The sequence below is a fragment of the Phoxinus phoxinus genome (genome assembly GCF_949152265.1).
Source record: "Phoxinus phoxinus genome assembly, chromosome: 2".
Classification (NCBI taxonomy): Eukaryota; Metazoa; Chordata; class Actinopteri; order Cypriniformes; family Leuciscidae; genus Phoxinus; species Phoxinus phoxinus.
Genome location: NC_136877.1, coordinates 9931972 through 9951040, shown reverse-complemented (window position 1 = coordinate 9951040; position 19069 = coordinate 9931972). Strand labels below are relative to the sequence as shown.

Below are 19069 nucleotides of genomic sequence, written 5' to 3'. Positions count from 1 at the left end.
TGAGCACTGAACTGAGCTGGACGATGACATCTCCAGAGCGGCTATATATATATATATATATATATATATATATACAAATATATATATATATATATATATATATATAAATAAACTAAATTAATAACTTTTTTACAACAAAAATGAAACCTCATTGAACTTACTGGACTGTGATGCTATTTTCTTCTGGAAACAAACTTTTTTGCATTATTTTCCTGTTATCTCTGTAAAGCTGCTTTGAAACAATCTGTATTGTAAAAAGCGCTATATAAATATATGTGACTTGACTTGACAGATGCCAATGTGTAAATTTGACCAGGATGCCAGGGTTAAACCCCTACTCTTTTTCTGAAGGACATTGGGATTTTTAATGACCAAAGTGAGTCAGGACCTTGGTTTAACGTCTCATCCGAAGGACGGTGCTTTTTAGGGTCCCCATAACTATACTGCGGTGTTAGGACCCACACAGATCACAGGGTGAGCACAGACCTGCTAGCCTCACTAACACCTCCACCAGCAGTAACCTAGGAGGTCTCCCATCCAGGTACTGACCAGGCTCAACTCTGCTTAGCTTCAGTGGGCAACCAGTCTTAGGCTACACGGTTATATGGCTGCTGGCTATATAAGAGCCTTGCCCCCACCCTTGAGGAAAAACGCATCACCATCAATTCTTTACCACCAGCGAGTGACTCCTGGTTGGTTCCTGGGACACCAGTTATCACTGTTGAGCCCTCTGGAGATGAGGTGTGCTCATCAACGAAACATCAGTGAAAGAGGGTGCCCACCTGATGACGTACCTATACCCTCCCATATTTGATGACATCCCTGTCTCCCATAATTCCAATCCTATCCTGCAACATCAAAGTACCTGCAAATGTCATTTAATGCAAGGATTTAATTGGTACGTGCTCGCACATGAAGGATGTTTACATCTCATCCTGTTTAAAAAACTGTGATTATTTGAGTGTGCTGTATGCAGATGAAACTGAATATACTAGTTGTGAATTGGGTTATTAATTTGTATATGCAGTAATATAGAGGATTATGAAATCTGTAAGGTTTTGTACAATTTATAACTTGGTGTAGCCAGATGACTACTTGGTGATGTGTATCACTACCGTTGTAAAATGATGCATATAAACAACAGGATTTCAGATTTTGGTCACTCACCTGTTTAACTAAAAAGTTCATTGAAAGTCATGCATGGCATGATGCTTAGTACATACTACAATATATATCTATTGTCCATATACTCTTAAATGTTAATTGGGGAATGTTACCTCTTTTTCGGGGGCAATCTATCAGCAAGTTAATCTAAATCCAATGTACATGAAGTCTTAAAAAAGTACTGAAGTACCAGTACTCGGTGTTGTAGATGAGCTTATAAAAGTGTTGAATGTTTAGCATTATGTTTATTTTTGTGTATACATCAGTTATGAAAGCTATTGCATTCAAATAATGCAGAACTCCATTTCTCTTTTAAATATATCGTTAAAAGCCAAAAGGGGGCAGCAAAGTAGAAGTAAATGATAATTTGCTAAGCATGTTTTGTCATGTGTAACTCTGCTCTGAAGCGCTTGCCCAAGGATGAACTAGATTTAAATGAAGGTTGAGGCAGATTTGCAAAATGTCATTCGTAGATGCAACAACTTGGTGCTTCCGAGTCAAATGGTGTTGACTAATAAGTCAAATGTAAATAAATGTAGACATTTCAACCACATATCACTTCAATTAAAACATTAATTTGGTCCTAAGAATATGGCTGCATTTGACAGAGGGTTTACAAGACCTCTGATCTGTTCAATGATTGATGCCAAGTGCCACCCAACAACGGGATGATAATGAAGCAAGCTGGCAGAGTTTCACCCACATCTCTGTCATGCTTTCATCTCTAAGGTAAGCTGGCTTATCATGTTCATCATTAGTCTCTTAGTGAGGTTTTTTGCTATTCATGTTTATCTTTTTTAGTTCTTTGTGTGTAAAGGTCATTGCAGGTGATTGGAGTTGCCAATAGAGAGCAGTTGAGTGTGATTTTCCCCCTCAATTGAATTATTGAACTCAATTGAACTAGAAATAGTTGAGCCATTTGAAATAGTTCACCCATAAATTAAAATTCTGACTTAATTTACCCTCATGTTGTTACAAAATCAGTATATATTTCTTTATTCTGCGAGGGACAAACCTACGTATTTCCAAAATTAACTAGTTGGTGGTTTGTCTGAACAACTAATCCACTAAATTTGACACTAATGTTTGGTCAAGAAAACTTGGGAAGGTTTGACATACATTTATTTATAGTTTCAGGATTCAAAACAGGAAAACCATTATGATTTCATTTGTAGGGAGAAAAGTTCTGCAACTTTCCCTAAAGAGACAACTACTGTAGGTAGGTAATTCCTATATAATTTGGCTGGCTTTGGGTTCACCTCATCCCAATCAAATTTTATGGGTTATTCTTCAATTGAAATTTGACAGAATAATCGGATTAGAGCAGGGCGATAATAGTTAACATTTTGCAATGATACAAGCAATATTTTTGTCCAAAATGCTATATTCAGTAAAATGTACGCTTCAGGACATTTTTATTTGAAATAATTTTAGGGAAATAGGCTTACTAATAAAGTGCTGCATGCACATGAAATGGTTAGAAATTTAGCAAAATGTATGAAAATTAATAAGAATGAATTAACTCAGCATGCGCCCCACAGATCAACCAATGTAATGACCTTTGCACACAGAAAATAGTCCAAATTGACATACATTGTTGTAACACCACAGCCACAGAAAAACATTTTGGGGGACAAAAAATTCTTAAAATATAGGCCTAATAAAGATGTATTTTTAAATGTAAAAATTAAAGCTATAATTACAATATAACCACTTTGTGTTCTCTCTGATGGGACATTATGTAAAAATGCCTATCTCTGCGAGTATTCAGGTAAACGCAAAAAAAGAAAATGCTGGTTTTGTAAAAGTATTGGATCCGTGCATAAGCTCTTAAAGTGACAGCTTTATTCCATACTTTTCCAAACTGCGTAGGAACCCAATGACCCTTCTCATGCATCAACTAGATCTGTAACACCTCCGGGTCTGCTATTTACATCAGATGTCAGCATAAATATAGAATGAAGACACATCTATGTAAATGTTGGTCAAAAACATGTTAAAACATTTCAAACCAGGAAAAAAAAGTAACACATTTTATTTCACAATTTTTTTAAAAAGATGATTATAAGTTCTAAACAGCCATTTGCATTTTGATTGAAGGATGGGGGTCGTAGTCATAGATCTCAAAATCCTCAGCAGAGAAGTCATTAATTTGTTCAACTTTGCGTTTGATCTTGAGTTTGGGGAACGGACGTGGCTCTCGCTGAATCTGTGGGTACAGGACATGTTAGAAACACACTTTTTACACTGTAGATAAGTACACACACCATTATGTCACGATTTCTTGTGTGTTCTAGGACTTTTATTTTAAGTCTATTTTAGGTTTTCAATGTTCCCTTTGTTCACTTCCTGTTGTTTGTTCCTGTTTGCCTTTGTTTCTATAGTTACCCTTGTTTGTTTCCATGGCAATTTATTACCCACACCTGATCCTTGTTAGGCTTTTGTTACCCGGTGTATATACCCCTGTGTTTCAGTTGTCTTTTGTTGGTCGTTGTCTTTACATGCATGTTTATAAAGCTGTTATGTTTTCGTTCCGTTATTATCATCATCTTCCCGGTTTGGATTCATGTTTCATTGTTAGGATTATTGTCATCGTCATGACTGTTTGGATTAACTGGCATATCTTTGTTTAATAAACTATTGTTGCAAACAGATCCTCACCTCTCCTCTTCCCTACACAACCATAACAAATATTTTCATAATGTATAGGAATATTGATATTGGAATTTTATTTTTACAGTTAAGGGCCGTACACACCGGGACGAATATCGGCGCGCATTATTCGTCAGCGTTTTTCAACGCGTTTTTTGTGTTCACACCCAAGCGATTTTCGCTGACGATGAGCCGAGTGAACATGCAAATTCATTCCCTGACATTAGATGGCGCTTAAAGGTAGGGTAGGTCAGAATTGTCTAAAAAAAACTTTTATTAAAATTTGTTTAAACTGTCTTTATATACCAATGCATAATTAAAATGCAAGTACTCTGAAATAGAGAGTAAAAAAAACGAGTGACTCTAGTGTATTTAATCTTCAATAAACACAGCTCATTAATTCCATTCACTCCCACCTAAAAACGGGTGCGCGACTGCGCGCACGTGGGCAGAGCCAGTAATAACGGCGGTAGTCATGGCGATGGAGAGTGACAGTCGCGCAAGCCAATCCTGTGATTCGTCCCGAATGGAAATAATGAGCTGTGTTTAATGAAGATTAAACGGTCTAGAGTCACTCGATTTTTATACTCTTTTTATCAGAGTACTTACATTTTAATTATGCATTGATCTATATAGAAAGTTTAATCAAATTTGGTAAAAAGTTTTTATATAAATCCTACCTACCCTACCTTTAATGTAAAACAGAAATACCCCGCGTAGTCGCTGGCACGTTTGTCATAATAGTTCTTTATGTTCCGACACCAGCAAGACCAACAGCTCAACATTCATCTTGTCTTGCATCTTCCTCGTCTTATTTCTTCCCGGCAGTGTAGACGCATATACTTGGCGTATATCTTCTTCGCGTTACGCTCGGCAAGACCGTTTTGTGTTTGAGCGCCCCCAAGTTGTGTTTTACTTTAACTTCAGAAGCTCCAGACACGTGAGCAAAAGCGGCAATCTCATCAGTCGGATAGTTTTTGACGCGGCGCGTCAAACCAAAAAAAAAAAACGAACCCGAGGCGTTTTTTTTTTTTAAATGACGCTTTTACGCGTGGCGCTTTACGCGTCGGTGTGCACACTCACATTGGCGCCCTTTGTTTAGTCACGAGGCGTTAAACGTCGGCGAATATCGCGCGCAAAATTCTTCCCGGTGTGAACAGGCCTTTATTGATGGGTGAAGGTGAAATAATTCAACAAAGAAAGTTTAATTCAAAAATACCAACAGAAACCCAAATGGCTATTAAATATACTAAAGATAAGTAGATCCCCAGAAGTAACTTCCTACAGTTCTTTCTTATTTATCATTTATCTCTTACATGGACTAGGAGAATGTTCCTCCCTTTTCAATATCTATATGCCCTAATATTTTGAGAAATGAGAGGAAAAAACAACACACAATACACTTTTTAAATGGGGTGTAGTTTGCCTTTTTCACACCACTGTAGATTAATGCATATAGATTAGTTTTATGTAATGAAACATACCTGCTCTTTCAAAGGCTCAATGTGGTTGGTATAGATGTGGGCATCACCTATTGTATGCACAAAATCTCCAGGCTAGGGGAAATAAAAATGAGTACAAAATATATTCAGCAAGCTCAAGTTTGGTTAGTCTGTCCATAAAATAGTATGAATGCAGATATCACAAGCTATGATCTTCATGAAATTGTAAAGCACACTTTAAAAAAACTAGATGGATTAATGGATTTTTATATATATACACACACACTTCCTTTGTGAGAAATTTGTGTTTAATTATATTTTATGTGCATTTGAAGTGTACTTTAAATAGTTATTAAAAAAAATATATATACATAAGATATAGCCTACCCATTTGCAGATAATATAATATTAATGAAATAAAAGGCAATCAATGTACTTAAAGTACACTAAATTAAACTAAATTGCCAATTCATCATTACAAATGTAGAATTACAAATAAATGCTTATTCTAAAGTTAAGCTAACTGCATCTAAATGTAAACTATAATTCTAGGCCTGTCACGATCCCTCAATTAAATTAGAGTACTCGATTAAAAAAAATTATCGATTGCAATTTACCCATTTTGTTTAATAACCGGCAAAATACCGGAAGTGGCGCATTCCATTATCCGACCATTAATAACCATTTAAAAATAGAATGCTATAGCATAGTGCTATTGTGCCCTGTGGGTTTGATATATATATGCGCTTTAATTATTTATATGCGTGTAGGTTACGTGCGTCTCGGAGTGGCTCTGTTCACAGTAAATGCTGTTCCACATGAACTGTTATAATTTACATGCGTGGAGCGTGTCTCAAAAAATCCATCTCTGAGTTTGAGTTTGGGTTGCTTATAACGTTTATCTGGGAACGCAATGTGGCCATTTCATCAGAGTTGCAAGGCAAAACATTTATAAACCTACGCTAACACAGGAGAATACATCAATATCTTTTTAAATATGCAAACTGTTCATCGTGATTTCAAAATAAAAGTCTAAACCCCTCACTCTGAGTTTGCATGTTTTTATGTCCACATATTCTTGTTCAAGAAATTGCAGGAGCTCAGTGGCTGTACAATTTCTATAATGGCCAATATTAAATGACCATTTGAGTTAAATGTCATTTTGCTCATATTGAAAAAGGATTTGATCTGCTGTAACATACGATGATTATGTATGTTAAATGAGTTGTTCTATAAAACCATGATTACTTGTTTTCGATACTTTATTTTAACCAAATATTGTTGCCTAATTTTTATTATTTATGTATTTTAAGGCATTTTAGAGTCTTTGCTTAGGTCGATTTTTACTACCACAAAAAATATCAGATTACTCGTTTTTCAGATTTTCATTTAATTGAAATTTGTCAGAAAACATTACATTCAGTTCCCACTTAAGAATATTCTTTTAGGGTGTGTTCACACCTGTAGTTTGGTACGCTTGATACCAAACCTAAAGGCATTGATGTATGTTTACAACCCGATTAGTCGGCTTTTATTACATATATTTCGCAACGGGACTTACCAAGCATTCGAAACAATGCTGTGTGCCGGGCTAAATGCGCTCGTTGTATGTGCGTAGCCTGATGGTATTTTAACCAGCTGAGAACTTGTGAAGACATTATAAAATGTGTAAAAGAGTCAAAACAGCATCACACACACAAACGAAGATCTGCTGCGAGGAGATGCGGTTCTGATGCCTGTACCTGTGCCCGTGATGGGCAGCATCGCGACTATAGCGAGAAAAAACAGATATGCTTCAGCGTTCTGTCCTTTCTAGGGTCGCATCTTTCGCATCTTCTCACAAACCGTTTTTGGTTCGCTTACATGTCTTTGGTCCGTGTTGCGTTCATATTTCATTCAAACTGCACTAGTTTGTTTGGGAGCGGACTGAGACCCATCTTTTCATCGGATGGCACACACCAGGGTTTGTTTTATCGAACCAAACATGCAAAGTGTAAACACAACCATGTATATTTTTTCCATAATAAGTGCTCTTTTTAAGTAAGCTTAGATGCACTTGTTGTGTTACAAGGGTTGGTACACAAACCAAAATGTCCATATTGAGGTCTTGAAGTTTCTAGTTCTCAAAACAATATCAAAGGGTTAGTTCCCCCAAAAATGAAAATTCTGTCATCAATTAAAATATCTTCCTTAGTAATCTGAAGATGAACTAAAGTCTTACGGGACTGGAACGACATGACGGTGAGTAAATGACACAATTTTCATTGACGGGTGAAATAACCTTTTAAATGTCCATATACTTAACTGACAAGAGTAGCTATTTAAATTATTGTACGTTGCATCAAATCATGCATAATCATGGATTTTGTGATGATTACCAGATGATTACAGTATGCAGGAAGATGCCCTTTTACAGGTCATCAGAATTTGAAAAATGTTCACCTTGAGTCCAGTGATGTGGGCAATCATGTAGGTGAGTAGTGCGTAGCTGGCAATGTTGAATGGCACACCCAGACCCATGTCACCCGAGCGCTGGTACAGCTGGCACGACAACTCCCCGTCTGACACATAAAACTGGCATAACGCATGGCAGGGGGGCAATGCCATCATAGGGAGATCTGTCAATAAAATGGATCCTTTTGTCATCATGCATACATGTCAAATAAAACAATATTAGATGAAAAACTGGTAACACTTTACAATAAGGTTTCATTAGTTAACTAAATTAGTTAAACTAATAATGATCAATACTTCTACAGCATTAATTTATCTTAGTTAATATTTCAGCATTTACTAATGCATTATAAAAGTTTGTTAACATTAGTTAATGCACTGTGAACTAACATGAACAACTGTATTTTTATATATGTAACAAGTGTATTGATGACTGTTAGTTCATGTTAATCAATAAATTAACTAATGTTAACAAATAAGACCTTATAGTAAAGTGTCACCAAAAGACTTATTTAAAAAAAAAAGTTACCTAAAAAAAAAAAAAAACTTGACAACTTAAACTCAAAAGTAACTTTTAAACTAACAAAAAAAACACCTTAAACCTTGGCAACTAACTGAACTATAGTTACTATAATTGCTAAACTTAAATTTATTGCCAACTAAATTTAAAACAAACTATTACAAATCATTTTGATAACTAAAACAGTGAAATAAAATATTAGATGAAAAACAAACGGAAATTAGAAACGTTGCCTCGGCAACTAACTGAAAATTTTAAAGGAAAATAAAACAAACTTAAAAATAAATGAAAGCTAAATTAAAATATATATATATATAAAAAAACAAAAAAATAATAAAAGCACTTAAAATTACCATCCTAAATTTTAAATGAAATGAAAACATAAATAAAAGCAAATTCAAAATATGATACCATAGAAGTACATACATTATATTAAAATAACATGCTGGAAGGTTATAAATTTGATTGAGACCTTTGGGGTTCCAAGCACACATGATGATCCTCCTGTCTTCTGGGTTTGACTTGATGGTGTCAATCACTTTCTGTAACTGGTCAACACCTTGCCCAGAGTAATCTTCATAGAGAGATGAAATCATAGCCTAGCTTAGACACAAATTCTTACCATACGTACATTAAAATAAAATTTTAAATGTCACGAGTCTCTCAGTTAATGAGGTCTTAAATACTGCATGATTAATAATCAGTGTCTACAGTCACCTACACTATGCAACCTAATGGCTTGACCTGCCGTGATAACAATTATACAACAATTTTAAAGTGCCCCATTACGCTTTTTCAGATATGACCAGATATCATGTAGTGTGCATTGCAATATAGTTGTTTGTGAATGTAAAAGGTCTGCAAAATTTTTAAAGATCAAAGTGCAGATATTGTCTCCCAAAAGAAAGAACCGATTCTGAACAGCTGCCTGAAACGAGTCATCAGTAATTCCAGTCTTACTTCCTGCATGAACCTATGTAAGTTTGTAACAATTTTGCATTTGCATAATGCCCATCTATGGTATTCCTTGGTTGCCCATGAACAATGTCTACTTTGAACCTGCCCTCAAAAACTGTATTGTCGAGAAGACGCTGTTTTGAGCGCTGTGAAAGCAAACCCAATTTGCATGCACTTCCAAAGGAAGAGAACTCTGAGACGAATTAATACAGTAAAACTGACGCCATCGTTACTGTTCATATCACTGTGTATCAAGTTGAGGAAGCCTCCAGAGCTGAAAGTCAGGAATGGTAATGAGCGGTTTGTTTCCAACCATTGATTGTATGCAGTGAAACAATGGACTTGGTGTCCGTGACGTCACCTGTAGCTTTCTGAAGAGGATGTTTGAAGCCCAAAGTGGGCGGAGCCGGCCGTCGCCATTCTGGCAGTGCGTCATTGTGCGTCACTTCCGGATAAACGAAAATGGGCAAAGAGGTGGGATTAGCTGAGGTGACGTGACGGCTAACAGAGCGCAGACAAACGGCTAGTAGTGACAGCCGCGGCAATCCACCTGTCACTCAAGTGGCCACACACTTAATTATGCAGGACTTTTCACCCCCCCTCACAGTTGTCATGAAGTGACAAACCACTTTTTGTACCAGGCTGTAGGGGTGTGCGATATATATCGTCCGCAATAATATCGTAAATTGTTGTTTTAACGATGTGCTATTTGACATTATCGAGTATAGCCTATCCCTTGCACCCATGCATACTCTGTGATGTAGTCTTGTACATTAGACTAGTGCGTGTGCGCATTTAGAGTGCACGCTTACACTGCGTGATTTAATCTTTATTTATATACCGGTAATTTAGTAATAAATATCACAAAAGTGCAGTGTGATATTGATTTTATGCAAATTTAATAAACAAGAAGTTAATACGAAGTGACTTACATTTTAGACACCATATTGCCTGTTTTTGCTTTATTAACAAAAATAGTTCAAAACAAAGCCAAACACGGCTGTGTTTCCTTACTGAGTGAATAAGCTTTTTGAACTAATCAATTGACTAGGATAGATTAAGATAATGCTTCTTTCCTTGAATGAATCAGCTGTTTGAATGAATCAGTTGAATGATTCGCTCATTTACAGTGACTTGCTGCCACCTACTGGCGGTTTCAATTTCACATTTAAAGTATCTTTTCTTGTTTTAAATCATTTTAAATATCAATACTCAATATTGCAGAGATTAATTTTGTTGATACTGATTTCATTTTATTGGTAACAGCCCTATTGTGTCTTATTTTTATAATTTAATTTGTTTAAAATTTATGAAGATGATGCATGCATATAATTAGGTTTAAAAAATGGCTTTATAAAGGTAAAAATGCCCATATTAGGTAAAAATCAATTGAAACATCGGAAAACATAATTTCTGTCACTGCTGTGAACTGACCAGTGATTTTTTTTTACACAGCACTAGAATATGGTTGTCAGTCCCATAATTTGGGTCTAATATGTCTGTGTTCACACAGCATTCAGTTTTAAACGAGTGGGTGGGTGGAGGCTATGAGGCTACGAAATGTAATCTCTGCAACATACTCAAGCAGCTTCTTTAATCTCCTGAATGAACAAAACATTTCAGGATTCACACTTGTAAGTAGAGCGTCAAGATTAATCCTTAAAAGATCAAGACCTCGATTCAAACAAACACCCACGCAATCTATTGCTAAATGACGATGATTCTGCTATGTCTTTTTACACCAGCGTATACAACAGTCACGTATTTTGTCGCTGCCCATGTTAATGAATGAGAGTGTCGGCCGTCACGCTGATTCCGATGATATCATATTTATAGATATTGTTTTTTCCTAGGGTACGTTGCAACACACTTATTGTGCTTCTATGTTTTTATTTGTTCAAAATAAAGAATAGATCTTTTAAAAAAGTGTTTGACACTTGTGTGTATTGTATTGCTTATCGTTACGCCAGGAGGTGGCGACAAGCGAGTGTTTAAAAAAAAAAGTTTGTCATTGAATCGTTCATTTTAAAGATTTATTCACAAACGCCGATTCATCCAATAACGAAACAAGTCTTTATAAATGAAACATTGACTCCATTAAAATTATGTTTTATTTAGTTCAAAGTAATATATTTATAAATGGACTAAAGCAATGAACATTGTCAGAAGATGGCATGATTTTTTTGTGTAGTTGTCAAATGTATTTTTGTTTTCAGAATCGTGATCTCTATTTTACACAAAAGAAATTGTGATTCTCAATTTATCCAGAATCATGCTGCTCTATTGATAGAAAAGTTCCAGCCCTAGAAAAATCCTTGATCAAACCAATTCAGACACTGTGAGAAAAGAGATGATGCTGCAATTTATATTATGAGAAAATGAAAGGGGACATATCATAAAAATCTGACTTTTTCCATGTTTAAGTGCTATAATTGGGTCCCCGGTGCATCTACCAACCCTGAAAACGTTTGTTTTGGTAAGCCTTTCTTCTTGACATAGGAACTTAGGAAGAGGATCTTATTATAATATTATCGCCCCTTAATCTGCAAGTTTGCACCCACGGCACCGCCATTTGATTTTCACAAGCGACAGTGTATCCAGTTCTAACGCAATGGCAAAAGTTCGAGCAAAGCATGCAAACTGTTCTGTCGTTGGTGCACAGACGACCACACAACACTATTTGACCAAAAAAATGTCACAGCTGTCTTATAAAGACCTCAGGGAACTGTGTCAACTTGTGTAAAAGTTAAACATGACAGTACATGCAAGTTGATGAGATTAATCAGTGTAACTCCACAACAACTACATCCATGTCTCCACTAACCATTGGCTGCACTGCACGTAAGGCTGCACTCCACTACTGGTTATTTCTGAGATTTGACTGAAATTTGCATTTGATATTGCTGGAGTATCAAAGCTCGTGTAAAGGATCGGCTCTCTTCTGAACGGGGGCGGGGAGCAGCAGGGGGGACGCACACAAAAACGGTGTGATTTTGGTCACACCCAAAGAGGGGCAACTTTGACAAGCTAAAATAAATGATATGGGAGGTATTTTGAGCTAAAATTTCACAGACACATTCTGGGGACACCATAGATTTATATTACATCTTGTGAAAAGAGGCATAATATGTCACCTTCAAAGTGTATTTTGACCTTAGAAGCATGTAAACATATTGTGGGAGACTACAAAGCAAAATTAGGAACCTATAAAATAGCATAATAGGGGCACTTTAAAATATAGTTTACAGTTAAAATATGTTAAGAATTTAGTATATATTGTTGCTATATGTAATATCTCTCTCTCTCTCTATATATATATATATATATATATATATATATATATATATATATATATATATATATATATATATATATATATATATATATATATATATATATATATATATATATATTAGGGCTGCAACAACGAATCGATAAAAATCGATTATCAAAATAGTTGGCAATGAATTTCATTATCGATTCGTTGTGTTGCGCGACGCGGAGATGTTTATAAAAAAAAAAATAAAAAAATAAAAAAGTTTAGTTGAGTGCAGAGCTATGAGGCGCCGGACTGGACAAAAGCGAAGCAAACTCCGCGAGCGACACTGCGCTTGAGACACGTGTGTTTGAGACCGAGTGCATCTGAGAGCGCGCGATAGAGACCGAGTCTATTTGCGCGCAAGAGAGACCGAGTGTGTCCGAGCAGCACTGAATTTTTCATTCTTTACTCTAAGTCTAAATGACTCAGAGAAACTTCACTATATGCTCGGAAAGGATGAGCTGCAAAATACACACCATACGAGGTGGTCAATCCATTGTATTTTTTTGTGAGTGTGTGCGTCTGTGAGTGTGAGAATTTGTGCGTCTGTGAGTGTGTGCGTCTGTGATTGTAGTGTGGAGAACAAGTTCTGATGTTTAAACAAATCCTGTTAAGTATTCTGATTTGTATTTTTCTTTATTTTTTAAAAATAATTTATTGTTCTGACAGCTCAGGTCCCTTAAACAAAAATATACATCTTTTTGTGCACTTTTTTTTTTTAAGTCCTATATATTTGGCAGATGTAAAGCACATGTGTATGTTTTTTGTGTTAGTCAATAAATTTTTTTTTTATTACTTTAACTGTGCGTTCACACCGCCGGCGGCGAGAGCGTCAAATTGGCCGGAAGCCATTCATTTTCAATGAGAGCCGGCGGCGAGCTCCGGCGAGAGCGGCGCGGCGCGTCTTGGACGGCGAGAAGAGTTGAAATCAAGTCAACTTTATGGTAATAACTTATAGCTATGACGCGGTTCGGCGGCAACCAATCGGAATGTAGAAGTCCTCCGCCTGAGAGGATACCAGAGAACACAATCCTGTAAACTTTGGTTCCGGCCACATTAGTTCCTAAGCAAAATGGAGGAAAAGTTAATTATTTCTGTTGCGGGTTTCCCGTTATTGTACGACGTGTCCCTGTTTACATACAGGGACATTAATAAAAAGAACGACGAATGGAAAAAGGTGTCTGAAATTGTTGGTGTTTTCTTTCACATTTAAAAGTTTTAAATAGGTTAACTTATACCCTACGTGTGACCAGTATGCACAAAATATGATACTGATTTATGTTCAGTTCTTATTTGCTTTGCGGCTCCTTTAAATAAAGTTTAAAAAAAATCACGCATTCTAAAATCTACGTCAGAGCGCCAGAGAGTCCCCGAATCTCACGGCGTCGATGGCAGGGCGGCAAGAGCGAATTTTGCCGCTCTCGCCGGCGGCGGTGTGAACGTACAGTAACAGCTCAGGGATGTTCAAGGAGCAACCTGTTTGTGCACTTTCTGAAGATTTTTTTGCACTGTGAATTTGCACTGTCAGTTCTGTTTTTGAATAAAGGGTTGGAAATTAATGCTTTTTTTATTTTTATCCGATTAATCGAAAAATAATCGACAGATTAATCGATTATTAAAATAATCGTTAGTTGCAGCCCTAATATATATATATATATATATATATATATATATATATATATCTAGATGGATAGTTACCAGTGTGCATGTCATTGTATTCAGCTCCAAAGTGCCTCCACTGAAAGCCATACACTGGGCCCAGGTCTCCTTCCTCACGATCAGTAAAGCCATTTTTATCCAGAAACTCCCTGGAGCCATTAGCATCCCAGATTTTCACACCCTTTTGTGACAGCTCTTTGGCATTTGTTGAACCCTAAGTTGGATGAACAAAAAGCAACAAAAAAAAGCAAAATGAACAACAAAAAAATAAACAAAAAAATACTGTATACAGAAATAAGATACAAAAAGTTTGGAATATTTTCCTACTGTACCTTGATAAACCACAGCAGCTCCTCCAATATGCCTTTCCAGAAAACCCTTTTGGTCGTCAGCAAAGGAAACTGATCTGCATGATGAAACCGATTTTTGAATTATGATAACATTTCAACAGTAGTTGATCCTTTAATCCTATAAAGCCTTCTTTCAAATGATACACGTCTTGTCTTATAGTTAATATTCCAAGATGAACATTTACCGGACTGAAGCAACTTAGGTTTACTTGATTAACAACATTTTTTGTAAAAATCCTGTTAAAATGTGAGTATCATATATGATACATTAGGTTTTTGAGGAACATTTATTTGTTCACCTCTCAATCATCATTGTATTGCATTGTTTTAAAACTACAGAGCTTTAATCACAAAACTAAGCATACATTAAGACATTTAGTCAATATAGTACTGTACATATATATGTATTTAGTGACAACTGATATTTATATGCATTTTATGCAAGTAGTGCTATACACTATAATGCTATACATTACATGCTATTAGAATTTCATCTTACTTTTTGATCATATAAATATCAGCAACTGCATCAAATCGCATGTTTTTGCTCAGTTTGGGTCTTTTGATTTTGAAATCGAGGGGTTTACCCTCCTTGAGTATAAGCTTCATATTCTCACAAGCCTATATCATATTATATGAGCCATAAAAGTCTGATGTATCAAATAATGATACTCAACAAAAACCACAAGCAAACTTTATATATATATATATTGTCTGTTTATATTTTATGTTCAAAAAAATTGTTCCATTTAAAAAAATATATATTTTTATTTTATATGTCAGAGTTAAAGGGTTATTATTATTCGGAAAATATGGAAACAGTAGAACATGTATTATTAAAATGTGAGGCTTATGCAAGAGAAAGATTTTAATTATTTCAAGCATTAAAGAGAAATGGAAATGGATTTTTTTTTTCTATCCAAGCATTATCAGGTAATGGCTCAAAGCAATTTAAAATATATGAAGAAGTATTTAATTTCTTAAAAGACACTCATTTAAGTAACAGGATTTAGGTCACTACTATCATAATGTTATCCACACTCCAATCCAGTATGTGGCGGGAATGCACCATTTAAGTTTGTTTTGCCAACCGCCATTAAACTTGAAAAGAAGAAGAAGAATGAGGTTCATTCATTCTCATGTGTCAAGCAGGTTCGGTTGAGCTTATGTTTGCTTATCAATGTTTAAAGGTGCCATGTGTAATTGTCTGGCAAAAAAAAATCAAGTCATACTCCACATTCCATACCAGATGGGGGCAGTATACCTCACATATCAAAATATGTGATGTAGGATATGGTATTTTATAAATCACACACTATAAATATGATAAAGAAGCAGAAACAGATAGTTGCCGTAAAGTAAGATATTTTAATAAGTTGAAGAAACAATAATGATTTGTGACACACACACACTCGATTTGAGCATCGCTATCATGTGTGTATTACAGGTAACGTTATTACATTGCTTCCTGATATCACGTGCGCAAACACAAATAACCTATATTTATATATATATACTACAGGGCCGTTGAATGCTTGTATCTGATAACCGTGAAGCTCTTGTAATTATTACTTTACCCAACCTCTCCATGTCGAGTGATGCAGTAAACATCAGACAGCGCACGTGAACCGATCATCTCTACTATAGTAAGAAAAACACGAACACTGTTGAAAGATACAGTAGGCTACAAATGACCTGTTCGCGCCACAAATTGTTCTCAGTCCTTAGCGACCAAGTCATTGAATGTGAAACAGCGGCTGCTGTCGTCAGCGAGCAGCACTCTTCAGACAACGAGGGCGCGCGCGCCGTGTTGATACCTCCGTTTCAGTTTCTCCAACCCGCGCAGTGCGGCGGTCAGAACACGGAGACCATTCTGCCCCTAGCTATGCGTGCGAAAGCATGGGGAGCGATCCCGGGCGTGTCAGAATGGGTGCTGAACGTTGTAAAACAGGGCTATGCGCTGCAGTTCGCTCGCCGTCCCCCGCGCTTTCGAGCCCGGACCGTGACGAGCGGTCCTTTTCTTATCTGATCTGATTTGTGCTTGATCAGAGCGCGGTGGTTGTAGGGGTCTCTTCTTGGCAAAGGCTTCAGCCATCCTTCCGCTCTCTTCCCTGAATTGAAATGAAGTAGTGGGCTGTACTTTCCTACTGTCTATGGTAGCTACTTTCCACACGATTGACATCAGGTTCAAGAACGCCCACAAGCCGTGCGAGTTATTCGTGTCGTGTATTGCAGGTTGGCTGGTGGTTATGTTGCCCGCATACCGCCTCCCATGGCCGAAACTGGTATTACGACACCTGTCGGGCCGTGGCTAGTAATGCTAATGCTAATTAAGGTTGATATCTCTGCAGCACTATAACTTGACATTTTTTTAATGACATCATTGCCCTTATTTCTTCTTATTCTTTTGATGCGTGTAGCTCATTTTTTGGATATTTTTACCTCATTTTTTACACATGGCACCTTTAACGTTACATCACATGTGAATAAAAGCCAACATTAAATCTGTTTGTCATATAAAGAGATCCACTCAATTTATGAATTATTTTCTCTTTAAATTAACTTTTTGAAGCGTCAACGTGTCAGTTGCGTAACTTAGCTGTCAATGGAGTGTCAGAAAGCTCAGATTTCATCAAAAAGATTTTCATTTGTGTTGCGAAGATGAATGAAAGACTTAAGGGTTTGGAATGGACAATATTGTTTTTGGGTAAACATTTCCTTTAAATCACTCTTTATGTATGAATGCCATTTTAACCGTTGAAAATGACATTTTACTTGAAATTAACGTTTTGTTAATTTTTTATGTTTAAGTTAGGCCCCGAAATGTTATACATTTTTGATTAACCTGTTGCTTTCCATTAGAGTAATACATGCCTCTGACATAAAGAAAAACAACAGGCATAACTTATATTATCTCTGTTGTATCATAAAGTAGGTTCGCACACAGAAGATCATAACATAAGAAAACACATTGCATTCGTTTTTATACCTGTGCTTATCTGTTTTCCTCGTAAACATGCATTTAAAATCTTTTGTCATGAAGTGAAATGCTATGAAGTGTTGATGAAACACGTTTGTCTCACCTCTGAGACTGTATCTGGCCTGTGTCCCGAACACCGAGACCACTCCGGTCCCTGTTCTGTCGCCTTTGCTGGTTCCCTGCTGCAGAATGTACTCGACCAGGTTCAAGTAACCGCGCTCGTCACAAAACAGAGAAAAGTCTTTTTTCCCTCCACCTTCTCTCTTGTTTTCTACGCCAGCACAATGCCCATTTGTCATTTGCACGTTCGGCATTTTATTCAGTTTAATATTAAACTCAAAGTTAAAACTATTGCAGCCAAATTCTGTAGCGCGAAGTCAAATTCTGTTGAGCACGCAAAACTCACATTTGTTTTTCCCGCAATATTCTTCTTCTTCTTCTTTTTCTTTTTCTTTTGGCGGGACCGTGACATGTGCATACTGCCACCTACGATACCGGAGTATGTAAAATCAAGGCGTCATTGATATTTGCATGTTATGTTGTTTTACTTGTAATTTCTCTAAATTTGATTTGGCTGCAGCTCCAAATAGGCTGTCATAATACATACGTCCATATAATCATAGATCCCTCATTCTTCCCTCCACTTTGAAACATGTTTCCCTCGCAGGTCAAAATGACCCGAAGCCCTAAAATTACTTTTTTGTTTGTTTGTTTAGAACGCTTATTTTATTTTATTTCATTTTAATAATATATATTTTCACATTTTTAATGCAAATGTTTTTTAGAGATTTTTTGTTATTTTTTATTTTATTTACCTTTAAATTAGGTACTACATTTGATCAATAAATAGGCCTTTAATAAATAAATAGTAGGCTATTTTTAAGCACAGAATTCCTCCTTTTAACTTAAAACAAAATAACTCACAATTTCATGCCTAACCCTTTTAATTCAGCTCAAAATAATTTACATTGGATGTCTTTGCCGAAAAATAATAATATAAAATGATATTTCATGATTATTGGCACTAGACGGGCGTATCTCTATTTGGAGCCAATGAGCTGTTCCGCTGGGTCCTAAAGACAGTTATCTTCACTATGCATTCATAGGCCTACACATGTATTACACATACTTTTTTGGTGAAAAATGTTGGTTATCATTTTTTGTTAGAATTTTGAGCATTTTTAGGTTTTTCTATGTGTACTGAAGCATTCCTCGCATTACTTTCACTCCTATGGGGATCAAATTGACCCGTGAGTAAAGAATTTGTTACTTTTTTTAATTTAACCCACAAAACTCCTCGAATCCATTCAATGTTTGTGTATTCGTGTTTCAAGTGCGACAAAAGTAATAGCCCTCTGATGAACACTCAGTAAAAATAAATAAATTCATAAAAAATGACCAGAGGGAAGGAATAAGGTTAAATTTGCGCCCTCGGGCCATCCGAGATGTGGGGTGTCTTTTTTTCTTCCGTAGAACAGTAAAGATTTTTTAGCTGAAACCATAGTCCTTGATGATTCATATAATGCAAGTCAAGGCACTTTGAGAGTAAGACAAAAAACAAAAAAACATATA

The 19069-nt window shown here is 36.2% G+C and overlaps 1 protein-coding gene across 1 annotated transcript; it reads right to left on the bottom strand.

The window, feature by feature from the left end:
- Positions 1-2243: 2243 nt before the first annotated feature.
- tyms (thymidylate synthetase) lies at positions 2244-18203 on the bottom strand. The gene is made up of 7 exons (XM_079595760.1): positions 17601-18203; positions 14500-14573; positions 14207-14381; positions 8705-8806; positions 7701-7876; positions 5301-5372; positions 2244-3373 (listed from the first exon to the last, which is right to left on the bottom strand). Exons 1-7 carry the CDS (start codon positions 17809-17811, stop codon positions 3236-3238), a joined length of 948 nt encoding a protein of 315 aa, XP_079451886.1. The 5' UTR covers positions 17812-18203; the 3' UTR covers positions 2244-3235.
- Positions 18204-19069: the final 866 nt, after the last annotated feature.

Bases quoted from the DNA above. Each gene is read 5' to 3' on its own strand.
- tyms (XM_079595760.1), bottom strand. From the start codon at position 17,811: ATGCCGAACGTGCAAATGACAAATGGGCATTGTGCTGGCGTAGAAAAC. The intron at 14,574-17,600 runs GTGAGACAAACG...TTCATCATGCAG, and splicing joins GGCCAGATACAGTCTCAGAG to ATCAGTTTCCTTTGCTGACG. The intron at 3,374-5,300 runs GTATGTTTCATT...CTGTACCCACAG, and splicing joins TTGAGCCTTTGAAAGAGCAG to ATTCAGCGAGAGCCACGTCC.